This window comes from Cebidichthys violaceus, unplaced genomic scaffold (assembly GCF_023349555.1).
Source record: "Cebidichthys violaceus isolate CVI_PGR_0920_01 unplaced genomic scaffold, fCebVio1.0.p SCAF_19, whole genome shotgun sequence".
NCBI classification, from domain to species: domain Eukaryota; kingdom Metazoa; phylum Chordata; class Actinopteri; order Perciformes; family Stichaeidae; genus Cebidichthys; species Cebidichthys violaceus.
The window spans coordinates 10,994,918-11,010,166 of record NW_027176361.1 but is presented as its reverse complement, the minus strand read 5'-3'; the positions used below and the strand labels follow the sequence as shown (position 1 = coordinate 11,010,166).

Genomic DNA, 15,249 nt, shown 5'->3' with positions numbered 1-15,249 from the left:
AAAACGCTATATTAATGCTTTGATTTTAGGACGTGCCTCTCTGGGCTTCCGTAGATCTACCTTGAAGAACCACACAGAGCGTTCACATTCATTTCCTGTATTATTTATTGAAAACCCAGCAGTCATCATTATTATTAATACCTGTGTGTGTGTGTGTGTGTGTGTGTGTACAGGCAGGGGAGTAAGGTGGTAAACTAAACTAGTTGTCATTCTGTTGTCAAGAAAATAAAAGGACAAAAAGACACAAAAGAAGAACACTCCGATATGCTACAGAATGACGCCGTTGTTTAGTGTTTTCTTTTTAACACAATGTTACACAAATGCAGAGAAAATAAAAGTCATCGAGGGAGAAGAAGAGAGCGGGACAGCAGCTCAGAGGGAGATAAGAAAGAAAATGAAAGACGGGTTTGAGTGCATCTTCTGAAATAGTTTTGTTCGTCTGTTTTCCCTCTCTGCCGTCTGCTGCTTCTACTCGCGAAAAGCCAACAGGAGACGATCCTTGAAAATCCTCCCTCCCTCTCTCTCTCTCTCTCTCTCTCTCTCGCTCTCCGTCTCCTCCTCACTCCGTCCGTCTTCACCGTTTCTTTGGGGGCTGGGCTGTGCGGGGAGGAGTGATGGGCCGACCCGAGTTCATCCCTCCGTACTGGTACTTGGCTTTCTTCTCAGATGGCTTCAGGATCTGGCAAAACGGACGAGGATGTCAGGACGCTCTTCAATTATGGAACACCAATCTGTTGTGTGTTGATGTCATAAACCCAGGACTGTAGCTGTGTCCCATCTGTTTCTATCAGGGCGCCTCAGCAAATCACTCCTAACTGGACTAAACCCGGTCCCCACTGTTAGGTCGTAAAATGTACTCTCAGTACCGTAACAAAGTACCTGTTAACTAATGTATTTACCTTTTTACACTTAAAAAGCTACACATGAATAAGTGCTGCTATTGTCTGCGTGTCGAGTTTCACACCTGGAAGGAGCACATCAGGGTTTCGTCCACGCTCATCATGCCGCCGGCGTTGTCGAACTCGCCGCAGTAGTTGGGAGCTGAGAACAGAGTCACCAGCTGCCGCTTGGCGAAGAACTCGTAACCGTCTTCTACCACCTGGGGGCGTCAGACACACGGGACCGTCAGTCGGGGGAACAACTGTTCTTTTTTTTTTTTTTACATCATGGACGTCTCTCAGCAGTGACGCTGAACTTTAAACCGGGACGCGTGTTCGATCGGTCACGCGTGGGTCGTACCTGGTGGGCTCTGCAGATGAGGTCCAGGTCGTGGCGGTTGAGGAACTTGCTGACCACGTCGGCTCCAAAGGTGAAGGAGACGCCACGGTCGTTTTCTCCCCAGCCCTGGACGTCCTTGTCTGGGTCAGACCACAGCAGATCACACAGGAGGCCTGGAAGGAAGGAAGGTAGGAAAGGAAAGGAAACACAGTATTAAACTACAACTCACTGATGAGATTCATCTCCATGCGTGACCTCAACTCTGTCACAGCATTAAACAATGTGCTCAGCTGTGAATGTAAGCGCTGGAAGTCACCTTTACAGTATGCTAGGCATGAAAAACGCCAAGGCTGCGTATATGTATACACACACACACACTCGTTCTCCTCTGGACACTCAGACTCCCTGAAAGACCATAAGAGGACCTGACAGAGGGTCTGAACGCTGGCGGCCTTATAAGGACAAGAACAACCGGGTTTAGTGAAAAGGGGGCAAAGGCTCGCTTCCACTGGTTTACTAGGACTCACAGAATGGAATCCCAGTGTCTTTAAATAACCTCATTGTCACAGATAATCAACATGATGAACATCTGTCCTCTCATTCCCTCAGTTAAGAAAGAACTACCGGGGTTAGCCCCAGTGGACTCGGAGGACCCGGAGGACCCGGAGGACCCGGAGGACTCGCTCTCAGGGCCGATTTCTTCAGTTTTCTTCATCGGCTCATATTCCGTTGACCGCATGATTGAACGAGAAGATCAATCGGAACTAAAATAATCGTTAGTTGCGGCCTCTGAAACTAAATTAACTAAAAACCTACTACTACAGAGACTTTAAAAATCACCAGTCCAGTATTTTTACATCCACGTCCATCCAAAAATGTCGTCGCTTCATCATTTTTATCCCTCAAATCTGGCAATACTGCTGTGTGTGTGTGTGTGTGTGTGTGTGTGTGTGTGTGTGTGTGTGTGTGTGTGTGTACACCTACCTGTGTCAGGCACGTCTGTGGGTCTCATGATGCGTCTGATCTGCTCCATAGACTGCAGGTCAGGAGAGAGACCTGTGGGCGACACCAACCCATCAGCTGTCAGCCCTCTTTATAAATCTCCACATCAGTGAAGAAACTCACTGTGACCCATTCACTTCACATCAGACTAGTCAACCGAAGACACTACGAGCTGACGGAGGCGCATCTGTCATACTCCAGGTCACGCATTGGTGTAAAACAAGGACAGGAGAGGACAGACGGCTCCACGCTGAGCCCCGAGGACAAAAAGGAAAAACTAATACCAAAAACACGAGCAACGCAAACTGGACCGGGCGCTCCCAGTAGGACCTGACCGGTTCGTCGGCGTGAATACCTCCGTGGCAACAGAAGATCTTCTCGTCCACGATGGCAGCGATGGGCAGGCAGTTGAAGCAGTCGGTGAACGTCTTCCACAGCTTGATGTTGAATCTGCGTTTACCTGCGAAAAAATGAGCGAGACGCCGAGTCAGCACGCCTCTGATAATGTCCCTCATTTTATGACTTCACTCTCCATTATTTGTCTTGTTCTACAAGAACTCTTTTGTTGCATGTTTGCGTCCTTTTTTTACCAAATTCGAATTTTGTCTATTTTATACTTTGGAGTGCAGCTACAACGTCAATTTTAATGTTTAAAAGTAATAATAATCAATTTTAAAGAATAACGTGCATAAAACACACTAAACCTTTTGGAAATTGCTTCTTATTCATGACTAAAACAGTAGAATAACAGAATGCTTCAAAATAAATGCCTTACATTAAGACACCTGTCGCAGCGCCATGTCCTCCATGTCGTACCTCAAAGCGGGACTTTGAGGTACAACATGAGTAGACTCTTCTGGTCGCAGGCTTGCGTGTGTCCGGTCATACATAATAGAACTACATCCACCACGACGCCACTCCAGCGCCCCCGACGCCCGAGCCGAGCACTCACACTCGTCGTAGAAGCCGTAGATGCGGTTGATGGAGGCGCACTCGTGGTTGCCCCTGAGCAGGAAGAAGTTCTCGGGGTATTTGATCTTGTAGGCCAGCAGCAGGCAGATGGTCTCCAGAGACTGCTTCCCCCGGTCCACGTAGTCGCCCAGGAACAGGTAGTTGGCCTCCGGAGGGAAGCCGCCGTACTCGAAGAGCCTCAGCAGGTCTGTGTACTGTCCGTGGATGTCACCTAGGAGAGGAGAGGAGAGGAGAGGAGAGGAGGCGGTGAGCGACAGTGAACCCTGCGGCGGAGGAGAACCACATTTAACCGGAGCTCACTCACCACAGATTTTGAGCGGGGCCTCCAGCTCCAGGAGGATGGGCTGACTGAGGAAGATCTCCCGGGACTTGATGCAGAGGCCGCGCACCTCCGCCTCCGTCATCTGGACGATCTTCCCCGGACGACATCCTCGCACTGGCGGAGGGACGGGATACAGTTAATGGGTACGTGTGTGTGTGTGTGTGTGTGTGTGTGTGTGTGTGTGTGTGTGTGTGTGTGTGTTATAACAAAGTCACCCAGGCTGTCGTAGCGTGTTTAGTCCCTGAAATCCTCTTCTCAGGCACCCTGTTGATCATAATAAGTGCACACATGAACTAAATACGGGAGGCCGGGTTTAGCCAACAGGCAGAGGACGGAAATAGCTCGTGTGGGTATTGTTGATGTTGTTGGGAGTGTTTTGGAGACGACTTCCTGTTGGGTAACGGCAAAGAGAAGGGAAAGTCACTGTGGACACATGGCGAGGAGCATGCACAGTACGTCTGGGACCACTCTGACAACACACACACACACACACACACACACACACACACACACACACACACACACACACACACACACACACACACTGGTCATCAGGTCACTGCTGCTGTGGATGTTAAATAATGATGTCGTCAAAATAAAAGCCTCACAACTACAAAAATACGTAGAAAATAATAACTAACTATACTAACTACGTCTGTGATGGTGCATTTTTGTTGGTTGGGCAAAAAACATGTTAAGATGTCACCCTTGGGGCTTGCTTAATTAAAAGGTAACAGTATTTTCTTAATAGAATAAAAAAATAATTATGAATCCATAAAATGATATAATCATGAAACTAATCACTAGTTGCAGCCCTGAATAGAATAAAAAGAAAACTCTGCTTTTCCATGTATTGAATACACGTCTGTGCACGTATTAAACATTAAAGTGTAGCTGCTGTACTTGAAGCTGACACACCAGCGCTGACGACGAGCTGCCTCTGGAACGGTGAGCCACAGAAGAGGGCCAGAGCCGAGGAAGACCGCCGCCGCCCCATGACACCGCATGACACGCCACCTCATAGGTAATCACACACACGGGCTGAGAGTTCCTCTTTAGAAAGGAGAAGGTGTGTGTGTGTGTGTGTGTGTGTGTGTGTGTGTGTGTGTGTGTGTGTGTGTGTGTGTGTGTGTGTGTACATGTGCAACATGACCCTGCTATTTCTGCCTGGAGACCTGAGGCGTGCGTCTGTCTGTCTGTCTGTCTGTCTGTCTGTCTCCTCAGCCACGCACACCTGTGGGCTGAACCACGAGGCCAGACCAGTGGGTCGCCATGGTAACTTATGCCGCACACCAAACCTGCACCGGATTATGTTCAGAGTTTGGGACTGAAATGACTGAAACGGCGGTAAAGTTGCCTCAAAGCAGACCATCAGGTTACCTTTGAGGATTATGTCTTTATTCATCTGACTATCGTCATAGATAATATTCCATCAATACAACGTATTTCACTTTGATTTGGCCAGAAACTGAAGCGATTCCACACTTCAGTTATGAACATTTCACTCTGCTGTTACTTGAAGTGTGAAGTTTAAGAGGTGTTAGACATGAACGGTAGACATGGAGACTGCATGAGGTTTTAAAATATATATATATTTATATTATATTTAGGTACAAATTTAGACAACTAGCATCGTTCTGCCAGCATTCCTCTCTTGCTTTTTGTTGAAATCATTTTTTCATACTCTTGAGATGAATACTCTGATAGACCCCGGATCACACGGGTTTAACGGATCTGTTTGATAAACACCGTCGCGGTGCCGTTATCTGTGACTGGATCAGGCTTTGTCGAGTTAACGCTAAGAAAGCCTCTGATCAGTAGGACTGGGGCCGTCTCCACAGGTCACAATCCACAGAGACGTCTTCATCGTGAGCCAAATCATGTTGAATATAGAAACACCTGAGAGCACAACGCACAGGCTGTCCACTGAGACCTGTGTGTGTGTGTGTGTGTGTGTGTGTGTGTCGACTGTCAAGAGGTTGATTTCACCCCCCCCCTCCCCCCTTTCAGCTCTGTGATGACGCATTTGCAGGTCAGCTGACAGGCCACACACACACACACACACACACACACACACACACACACACACACACACACACACACACACACACACACACACACACACACACACACACACACACACACACCTCACTTGCCAGGGAGGATCCCCTTTCATCATATGGTAAAGTTAAGACAGAGTCGGACACACACACACACACACACACACACACAGTGACCTTGACGTGTCACTACGGGATTGTGGGGAGGCATCCCAGCATCCTTTACTCCGTCACCACTGCACTGCAGCTTCCCCCGTGAGGCGAGAGAATGAGAGAGGTGGTACCCACATCCGATCACCATGGCAACCCAGCAAGACCAATTTCTAGCGTGAAAGGTGTCGGTGAGTGGAGCTGCTGGGGGGGGGGCAACCCAACCCAACCCACGCCCTGCATACTAACACAAAGTGCATCTGACAACAGTCGTGGAGAATGTACAGGAGCCACATGCACAGACAGTACCGGAGGTCCAAACCCGACCCATCAGCACCTCAGTGGTAGCTCTGCTGCAGCAGGCTGATCAGTGCTGTAATCACACCTTTCATGGACTAAGAATAACGTTTAGGAGGGAAAATACCACATTAAAGGGACACACACACACACACACACACACACACACACACACACACACACACACACACACACACACACACACACACACACACACACACACACACACACACTGAACGGGAGTGACAGCAACAGGTAGCGACTCGCCGCCTAGCTGACTGGGATGTGTTTGGATCGATGCTCATGGGGAATGTGAGGAGTAAAATGTGGAGGGAAGATCTTTTTTTACCAGGCTGTGGAGATTCGGTTTTGTATGGTTTTAAGTGGTCGGCAAAAAAAAAAAAAAAAAAAAGTTTAGGAAAGTGTCTGAATTATAGAAAAATGTTATAAACCCATATCAGGGACTAAAAGTCAAGATACCTCAACGTGCTGTACTCCAACTCCCCCAAGGCCTCGCGTACACGTAAACACAATCCAAACGGGGGGAGGGGGCGTCTCTGCTCGTTCTGTGGCTCAGTGAGGATGAACCAGCTGTTGAGCTTTCCCTTCTCGACAGCCTCGTCTGGTCCGGAGGGAAACCAGGGACGCTCCGCCGGCGCTTCCCAGCTGGTTCATCGGGACAGATCAGAGGAAATGTCCCTCCTTGAGAAAGCTCTCCGTGTTCCGATTCTTGTCTCCTAATTTGGTCCGGTACTTGCGTCGGTTTGGCTAAGCTTTGAAGTTTGGGGTCTGGCTTGCCCTCTGACCTCGTTCCTCTTTAATCTATTTATCGTGAAGTGCTGACCTCGGGAGGACGGAGACGTCTTTATCTTTCCAGACGGATCACAGACCTGAACGGCTCGGTCCTAACGGGGCCTCCGTGGTTCAGGGACACACGCTGGTTAGAGCATCTGTAAGACGCATCAGAATCTAAGAGGCAACATGCTTTTTAAATGTTGGTTCTGGATGGAACTTGGTCTCGAGGACTAGGACTAACATGGCCCCTCACTGGGAAAGCATGAGCAAGGAAACCACAACATGATGGGGGGGGGAGGGGGGGGGGGGGGAGAGAGAGAGAGAGAGAGAGAGAGAGAGAGAGAGAGAGAGAGAGAGAGAGAGAGAGAGAGAGAGGCATTACCATATATGGGCGCTGCTGTATGGAGGAAGTGAGCAGCACTTGAAGGCTCTGTTGTTGTTTAGGAGGGAAAAAAAACCAGACCGGCGAGTGGAGGTCCACCGCAGCGTTACGGCTGCAAGCTGCACTTCTACCAGTATTACGTGTCATATTTAATATCACATTTCATTCCTGTACTTCAGCTGCTGCACTATTTGATGTCATAGATCTTAATTGGATGTTACTTACGTGGTGCTGATGCTAAATCTATACTTTTTTTTCCCAAGACCTTTAGAAATTTAGAAGATTCTGTGGGTTAGTCAGCTCTCATAACACATGTAGTCCTTTGTTACCGACGTTGATATAAAAACATCGATAGGTGCAGCTTTAATAATTTTCTTGGAGTTCTCATTGCCGAACAAACGTCTCCAAAAGAGCTTCCCACGGGTGGAGCAGGAGTGACGTGTGCATGTTTTAGTCACTGCTGCACCAATAGAGATGCCCCGTCAGACTTTTTTTAGCCCTCCACATCCATCCTCCATTCTCTACTAACTGGGCAGGAGGCCAGCAGCTCAGCCCCCCCCCCCCCCCCCCCCCTTCCCTCCATCTCACCCTCTCCCACACAGGGCCGATGGAAAACACTGACCCCTCAGTGAAGGAGCAGCACAAAGCGACTCTGGCGAGGAGCGCGGGAGTGACTCTCCAGGCCGAAATCCCGACTGCGATGGCATTTCGGTGGCATTTTCTTTTTTCTTTTCTTTTTTTCTTCCCAGAGAACGTTTTGTCCGCCTTTAAGTGCCACGGGGGTGAATGGCCGTCTTTGTGGGGCCGAGAGAAAGAACGAAACTGAGAGGGGAGAAACAAGCAGGAGGCAGCGGAGAGGGGAGGACGTAGGGAGAAAGTGAAGCTTGAGTGGGGGAAGAGGGAGGGAATAGGGGGGGGGGGCTGCTGAAAAGCTCGGGTGAGCTCCTCTGTGCCACGTTCGGTGCCAGGGGGTGACCGCTCCCCCCGCCGCACAGGCTCCACCATTGTTGTTTCCACAACAGAATGCCACAGCAGCAGCATGAGCGCAGCGCAGCGCAGCGCAGCGCAGCAGCAGCAGCAGCAGCAGCAGCAGCAGCAGCAGGGTGACACCAACGCACGGCGCGTCATGAGAACACAACACTGGATTTGTTGTCCAACTCCCTCAGCTCAGCAGGGACAGCTTACTTTCAGCGGGGCAGAAAAAAAAGCTCCTAAAACGCATCACGGACCACAAAAACGAACCCTGACCAATCAGAGACCTGCCAGCACCTCTCTCTCTCTCACACACACACACACACACACACACACACACACACACACACACACACACACACACACACACACACACACACACACGGCAAAAACTCCTGAATTCATGACTGTGCACTTTCTATTAAAGCCAGACTATGTGACCTTTGAAAGACGGAATAACACTAACTCTAAAAGAAAAGATTCATTTAAGCAATAAAATGTGCTTTTGCTCCATCGTTGGGGTTTTGGTACCTACCAGTAGTTTATGATGGCTAATGTTAGCTGATGCAAGCTACATTGAACTCAACAAAATCATTTTTATTCCACTTTATGACTTCACCTGTGCTGCTTTTAAACCGTTTTAGCTTAAATGAGGCTTGAGGCCGCGGTGGTCGTAGAGTCACTTTAAGAGGGTTGTATGAGGCACAAATTAATATGAATGTTCACTATAATTACACTTATTGACAATAGTGTCAAGTAAGTCTCTGTTCATACATACAATGCTGTAGAAAAGGACACTAGAAGTGGCCAGGGACTGTCTTTACGTGTCTTCGGGCTGCAGTGTGGAACGTAGATGCAGAAATGTGAAAAAAAAAAAAAAAAAGAAGCGCTGCTCAAATGTCAGCGACAATTCCAATTTTAGGAGGTAAACAGAGAGAGAGAGAAATGGCCTTTAGAAAGATTTCATGCTCTCATACTGGGTTACAGCTTGGCTGGCGTCTTCGCCCATTAACTGTAATGGCTCCGAAATGAAACTTTCCATCGCGCCCCCCCCCCCCCCCCCCCACTCTCTCTCGCTGGCTGTATGGGGGCCGCGGGGGTTGATTGTGCCACATAAAGGGCCGGACTGAGGGGCCTGTTGTCGCTGTTGCCTGTAATACACAGGGGAGGAAACGGACGAGATGAATCCCACGACAGGCGTCACATCACTGAGCGTGCCCAGACTACGTCAGAGTCGTGGAATGTAAATAAGAAGCGGACGTAGTCACCGGCGGTTTTCAAGCCTCGTGTGCGACATTTTGGCCGTCGCCATCTTGGATTTTTGCAACCGGTGAACGGATGTGACCATATTTGGACTGTGGAGGAGTGACTTAGGGAAGTCGTATTTTGGCTCCGGTAGCGACCTGTCAATCACAAGGTAGCCTCGCCCTAAATCATCCCCTGTTTCATGGTCTGTTTGACTCTAAATGGAGCATAATGTACTAAATGAACATCATGCTGTATTGAAGAAGACTGGAAACTAGAGATTGAGACCATAAACTCATGTTTACAATGTTTACTGAGGGAATAAATCAAGAGAGAAGTAGAGTCATTTTAGACTAGACTTCTTTACAACCAGAGGAGTCGCCCCCTGCTGGACACTAGAGAGAATGCAGGTTTACAACACTTCCACGCTGGCTTCACTCTTCAGAACCGGAGGTTAGAGCCCACTGGGACGGAGCTTTTAGATGTGAGCCAGTGACAGGACTGGACAAGCGTAGCCACTCAGACTGCATAACATCAACATATATGGAGACAGTACTAATGCCATTTTATTTACAGACAAATGGCTTTGGTAAGGTCATCCATACACCACTGTGTTGCCGCTCACCTTTCAACTGTGACTCACAAGACAGCGAATGACGAGTCGTTGTATTCAGAGTGACAAATGAAGCCAGAGAGGCTGGAAAATCTGCGCTCTGAGGTCACCGAGGAGGCCTCTGTGATTGTAAACCATGTTGTCAGCTGATCTGGTTCAGCCTGTCTCCTAGACTACTGTCAACCCCTCCACCAAACTGCCCTGTATGCATGAGTGTGTCTGGATGTTCACACACGAAGACAATTTGTCCAATACTTATTTATTACTGTAAAACTCCTCCCTACGCCCATCAGCGTTAGCTTTGTGCTAATTAGCTAATGTTAGCATGCTAGCATGCTAAATGTAAATGATTTCGCCGACGCGGACGCTTCGTAGTCCAAACCCTAACTTCAAACTTTATTGCTCCTTTCAACCTTGACAAAAGGCAGCGCAGACCAGATCCGGCCCTTCTGCTCCTACCTTTCACAATAAAAGCCCCAGACATACTCTGTGTAAGTGTTTACCAGAGGGAGCTCAAATTCAGCCAGAGCGTTTCACTAAAAGGAAACTCATTCAAATATGTTGCAGTAGCTTCAGGCTAAACAACAGTTCAGACGCTGCTCTGGGTCAGTGGCGTCCTGACAGTTGGTCCTCCGCCTGCGTGAATCTAATCAAACCTTTTACTGATAAACGGATGGAAGTGGTAATGATTTGCCGAGTTAAAAAGCCACTTCACCGCATCAATGTTCAATATTAAAAGACTTCATTGGAGAGGACCCCCCCCCCCCCCCCGCCCCTCCACCTCCCTGTGGGTGTCACCAAAAGGGTAAGTTAATTTCTACCACGGACAGCTGTGCCTGTTGACATTTAATAGGAGATCAGAGGGCCGCACATGTTCGTCTGTGTGCTCGGGTGCGTAGCTTCCCGACTGGCACCAGAGCTCACTGAAGAAGTAACAGATCGACCTCCTATTGGAGTGTTTCAGGACCTCCTATTGAAGTGTTTCAGGACCTCCTATTGAAGTGTTTCAGGACCTCCTGTCCGCCCTGAAGCAGACGCTCTTTTTATTCCTGCAGAGGAGACGGAATGGGTCCGTAGTGTGGCGACGTGGAAACCTTTACAGCTTGTTGGAATGAAAGCCAGCAGACAGACACTGACGGGCCATTTAGTAAAAGGTGTGATCTGGAGAAGTAAACCGAGTTGATGAATATTAAGGTTTCGTCAGTAAGGAACAGCCTGTGAGAGGTCTCTGTGGCGTTGAAAGAAAACCTCATAGTTTTAGAGATTTAAGTCGTACAAATTTACAAGTTTTTTCTTGCAAATTCATGACTTTATTATCTCAGAGAATATCCGAGCGTTTCCTCATAAATGCCACAGAGTGTGTAGAAGAAGTGGACGTAGTCGTCGCGACGTCACTCATTGGTTTGTGGACGGCCGTTATAAAGCCTCGAGTTCGGCGATTTCGCCGTCGCCATCTTGGCTTTTTTGCAACCGATTAACAGAAGTGACCATATTTGGAATGAGGAGAAGTGACGTAGTGACGCCGGACACGGCTCTGGTAGCGGCAGCGACCTGTCAATCACAGTAGCCCCGCCCTAAAGCATCCCCTGCTTCATGGTCTGTTTGACTCTAAATGGACCATCATGTACTAAATGAACTTCATGCTGTAGTGAAGAAGACTGTAAACTAGAGATTGAGAGCATAAACTCATGTTTACAATGTTTACTGAGGGAATAAATCAAGAGAGAAGTAGAGTCACTTTAGACTAGACTTCTATACAACCAGAGGAGTCGCCCCCTGCTGGACACTAGAGAGAATGCAGCTTTAAGACACTTCTGCATTGGCTTCACTCGTCAGAACCAGAGGTTGCCGTCTGGTAAATGCTCAGTTTTTTATCTGAATATCATCCCCCTCCCCCAGCTCTGTAAATGTAGTTGTTTTTTTAACCCGAATATCCTCTAATTACCCGTTAAAAGTAAGTCTTCTAGTGTGATTAGTACCAGTTTGCCTTCGTTGTCCTCATATATAATTGAAAACATCAGTCAGGCTGTGGCCTCCTGGTAGATACAGATTGATTACATCTTTTGTTTGCAGAAGAGATCAATATTACACTTGTTATGAACAAAATATTTGAATAAATTCACTCCACGGGAAAGCTTCCAGAACAGACGATTAAGTGGAGGTCGTTTTAGAACGACGTGTTTTGGCAAAGTTCTTTAACGACGTTTGGCATTCGGGAACTGTTACAGGAATCTCGTTACGCATTAGTGTAGAGCCGGCCTCTCGGTTGGTATTTTCACACCAGAAATGAGCCAAGCCGGATACAACCTAGCAGTAAGAGGAGAGAGAAAGTGGCTGACATGAGCTGGATGTATTCACAGCTCACATCTGGAAGACTTTAGGGCCAGATCCCACCAATTTCCTCCGCTGAGGTTTCCTAGCCGCAGCATTAAAAAAAAACAAAAAAGCATCTGAATATGCAGCCAGCTAACTAGCTCACTGTTACTGTTCAGCTGACACACACACACACAACAACAACAACAACAGCATTATGTAACCGGTCCCTATCAATCCAGACGATTAGCTCACACTGACACGCTGTCAAGGCTTGTGCGTGGGACTCACAGTCGATCACGGATGTGTGTGTTCACAGCCGGCCTCGCCTGTCCACCGGCTCACCGGAGACACAGAGGGACAGTGTCTCCGTGTCAATCCAGAGTCCGAGAAGGCAAGACGGATCGGCCCACTGGTGTCAGGGTCCCTTATTTAGCACCGCTAAAGAACCCACAGACACCCAACCCTTAGCAATGGTGTAATGGTGTGGGACAACAGTGACTTCTTTGACAGCACTGAAGCTACTTTAGTGCCGTGTCTCAAACAACAGCAGTTATGTCCAAACATGAGCGTTAGATGCCCGAGCAGATAGAAACCACAGCCGCTCATTTTATCAGTGACATGTTTTGATGAAATATTAATTTTGCAGCTCAGGAGATGATCTGCCCACAGTTACATTCAATCCTCTGAAGGATCACTGTTGTGTCTAACAGAAATGGTAACTCTTAAAAGTCCTGGTATGGTTCATGTTATTACAAAATACGTGGAGCAACACAAAGTTCATTTTGAAACGCGTACAGGGTACAAATTCTGCAGGTCTATTTAAAGTGGAATACCATCACGGCCGGTGGTGTGTGTGTGTGTGTGTGTGTGTGTGTGTGTGTGTGTGTGTGTGTGTGTGTGTGTGTGTGTGTAAACATTCCCATTCAGCAATGTTCCCATATAAACACCAGAACCCCGGGACGTGCCTCCTCTCTTCAGCTGACTAATCCCTGTGCCGAATCCCGTCTGAAAACGTGACATTTCTTCTCACGATTGAGGGCAAACGACAGATAAACGTAGCAGAACCCAGATGTTTGGTGTCTCCAGAGACCAGACAGTTGTCCTTTCATTTTCGGCATACTTGATTCACCAAGCTGCCCTTTGTTTTAAAAGGGAATGTCAACTTTTGGGACTGACAGACAGCACAAGCTGCCGCCCACCCCGGTGTGCTATGTTGTGAAAAGCTGGTTATTTCTGTTCGAGGTTTTTCTACAGTACATTCTTCTTATCTGGTGTTTTATGCACTGCAGGACAAAGTGATGACATCATTAGTGTACTACAAGTATTACGACATTAGTCAAGGCTACATTAATGCTCTATAGATAGTTTTACGGTTGGGGTTGTGCACTCGGCCGGTCGGATTACAAACAGTCCTCGAACTAGAACTTTTTGATTCAATCGCGAACCCGCACTTTGACTCCCACAACTTAATTTATGAAAACTCTCACGTGCCATCAGGTATGATTTCATACCAAACATACGGGACTGGTCCGGTTCACTGATACACCGGGGAACTCTAACGCGGGCCTACTTCTCGTCGACTTGAGTCAGAACCAGCCTGAAACAATCCTCGCGGACTAAAGCTGCAAACAACAGCATGATGTGACGGTAGTACGGTTTGCGAACTCACCCTCCAAAAGCCTGGAAATCAGCGAGTCCACGTCCAACTCCCCCTCCGCCATTTCTGTAGCAAACAGCTCTGCCCACCGCAGTCTGGAGCAGGCAGCGCAGGCACCGCCTCACTGCACTCAAACGCACCACCGACCTCCTCCCACTCACGGGCCTCCCGTTTAGGACTACTTGTGCTGCGTTAAAGTGCACCTCGGATACTCTAGCTTCCATCACAGAGAGGTGAAGAGCGGAGAGTTGTGAAGATAGCCATACATGGCCGTATACGTGTTTTTCAAATTATAGTCATACCCTGATATGTAGATCTATCTCCTCTAGATCTGTGCATACAGTCGTTCCTCTGCATTCATTTCCAAAAATCAATGACTTGTTGGAGACAAATATTCATATTATTTATTGTAAATATGTTTCCAACAGTAACATACAGGTCACATGATAAATAAACGTTACCCGAACAGTAAATATATAAAGTTGAATAACGCCACCATCATGAATATGTTCAGTGGGTTCAGAAAATACTTGGACGAATCACAGTTGGTGACGCTTTTCCCAGCATGCACTCGGCGTTTGAGAGCCACGGACACACCTGCAGTACTTTAGACGGTTACTGCGAGAGCACCCAAAGGTCCCCAATGCAAACCGGTGGAAAACACTGACAATCAATACAACAATGTAACGGACAAGTCCCACTCTCTTAATTGCACGTTGCTGTTGTTTTCTCAACCTGTGTCTGTAATTTCGGACAGCACCTGAAGGCATCAGCAAAACAGTGGCTGCAACAGGTTACCACAAAATTACAATATAAGAATCGTGTTTGAAAATAAATAAATATGTTTCATTGACTCAGATGACAGTTTTTGCAACAGCTGGTCAGACTTGTACGAACATGACAATGTGACTAAGATGTTTTTGGTATTCATGATCAACTTTTATTGACACAAAGTACGCTTTAAATGAAGAATCCTATGGGAAAGCAAACACATATTTAAGGTCCAGTCTCTAAATATTACCAGGAGACAAACGCACGGCCAATGAGAACAGATGCGGATTTATTCACTGACAGCGCCCTCCTCTGGTCACAATGTGAATTGTATGATTAAATAAATAAACTGTTTTTATGACTATTTTATGATTTTATTCAGCTGACGGAGTAAAGTACAAATAACAATGAACAAACAGAAGTATGAGGAGCCCTGCATGTGTATTGACACTGCTTGTATCAGTGCCTGGGACACTT

The 15,249-nt window shown here is 47.6% G+C and overlaps 1 protein-coding gene across 1 annotated transcript; it reads right to left on the bottom strand.

Annotated features, from left to right (window-relative positions):
- Positions 1-87: 87 nt before the first annotated feature.
- Positions 88-14,129, bottom strand: LOC137874721 (serine/threonine-protein phosphatase PP1-beta catalytic subunit). The gene is made up of 8 exons (XM_068713627.1): positions 14,014-14,129; positions 3,497-3,628; positions 3,173-3,403; positions 2,576-2,680; positions 2,203-2,274; positions 1,240-1,391; positions 965-1,099; positions 88-679 (listed from the first exon to the last, which is right to left on the bottom strand). The coding sequence occupies exons 1-8, from the start codon at positions 14,063-14,065 to the stop codon at positions 575-577; spliced, it is 984 nt and encodes a 327-aa protein (XP_068569728.1). The 5' UTR covers positions 14,066-14,129; the 3' UTR covers positions 88-574.
- Positions 14,130-15,249: the final 1,120 nt, after the last annotated feature.

Coding starts and splice junctions, on each gene's coding strand:
- LOC137874721 (XM_068713627.1), bottom strand. CDS start 14,065: ATGGCGGAGGGGGAGTTGGACGTGGACTCGCTGATTTCCAGGCTTTTG. Junction 3,629..14,013: donor GATTTCCAGGCTTTTGGAGG/GTGAGTTCGCAA, acceptor TCCCTCCGCCAG/TGCGAGGATGTCGTCCGGGG. Junction 1,100..1,239: donor TCATCTGCAGAGCCCACCAG/GTACGACCCACG, acceptor TGACGCCCCCAG/GTGGTAGAAGACGGTTACGA.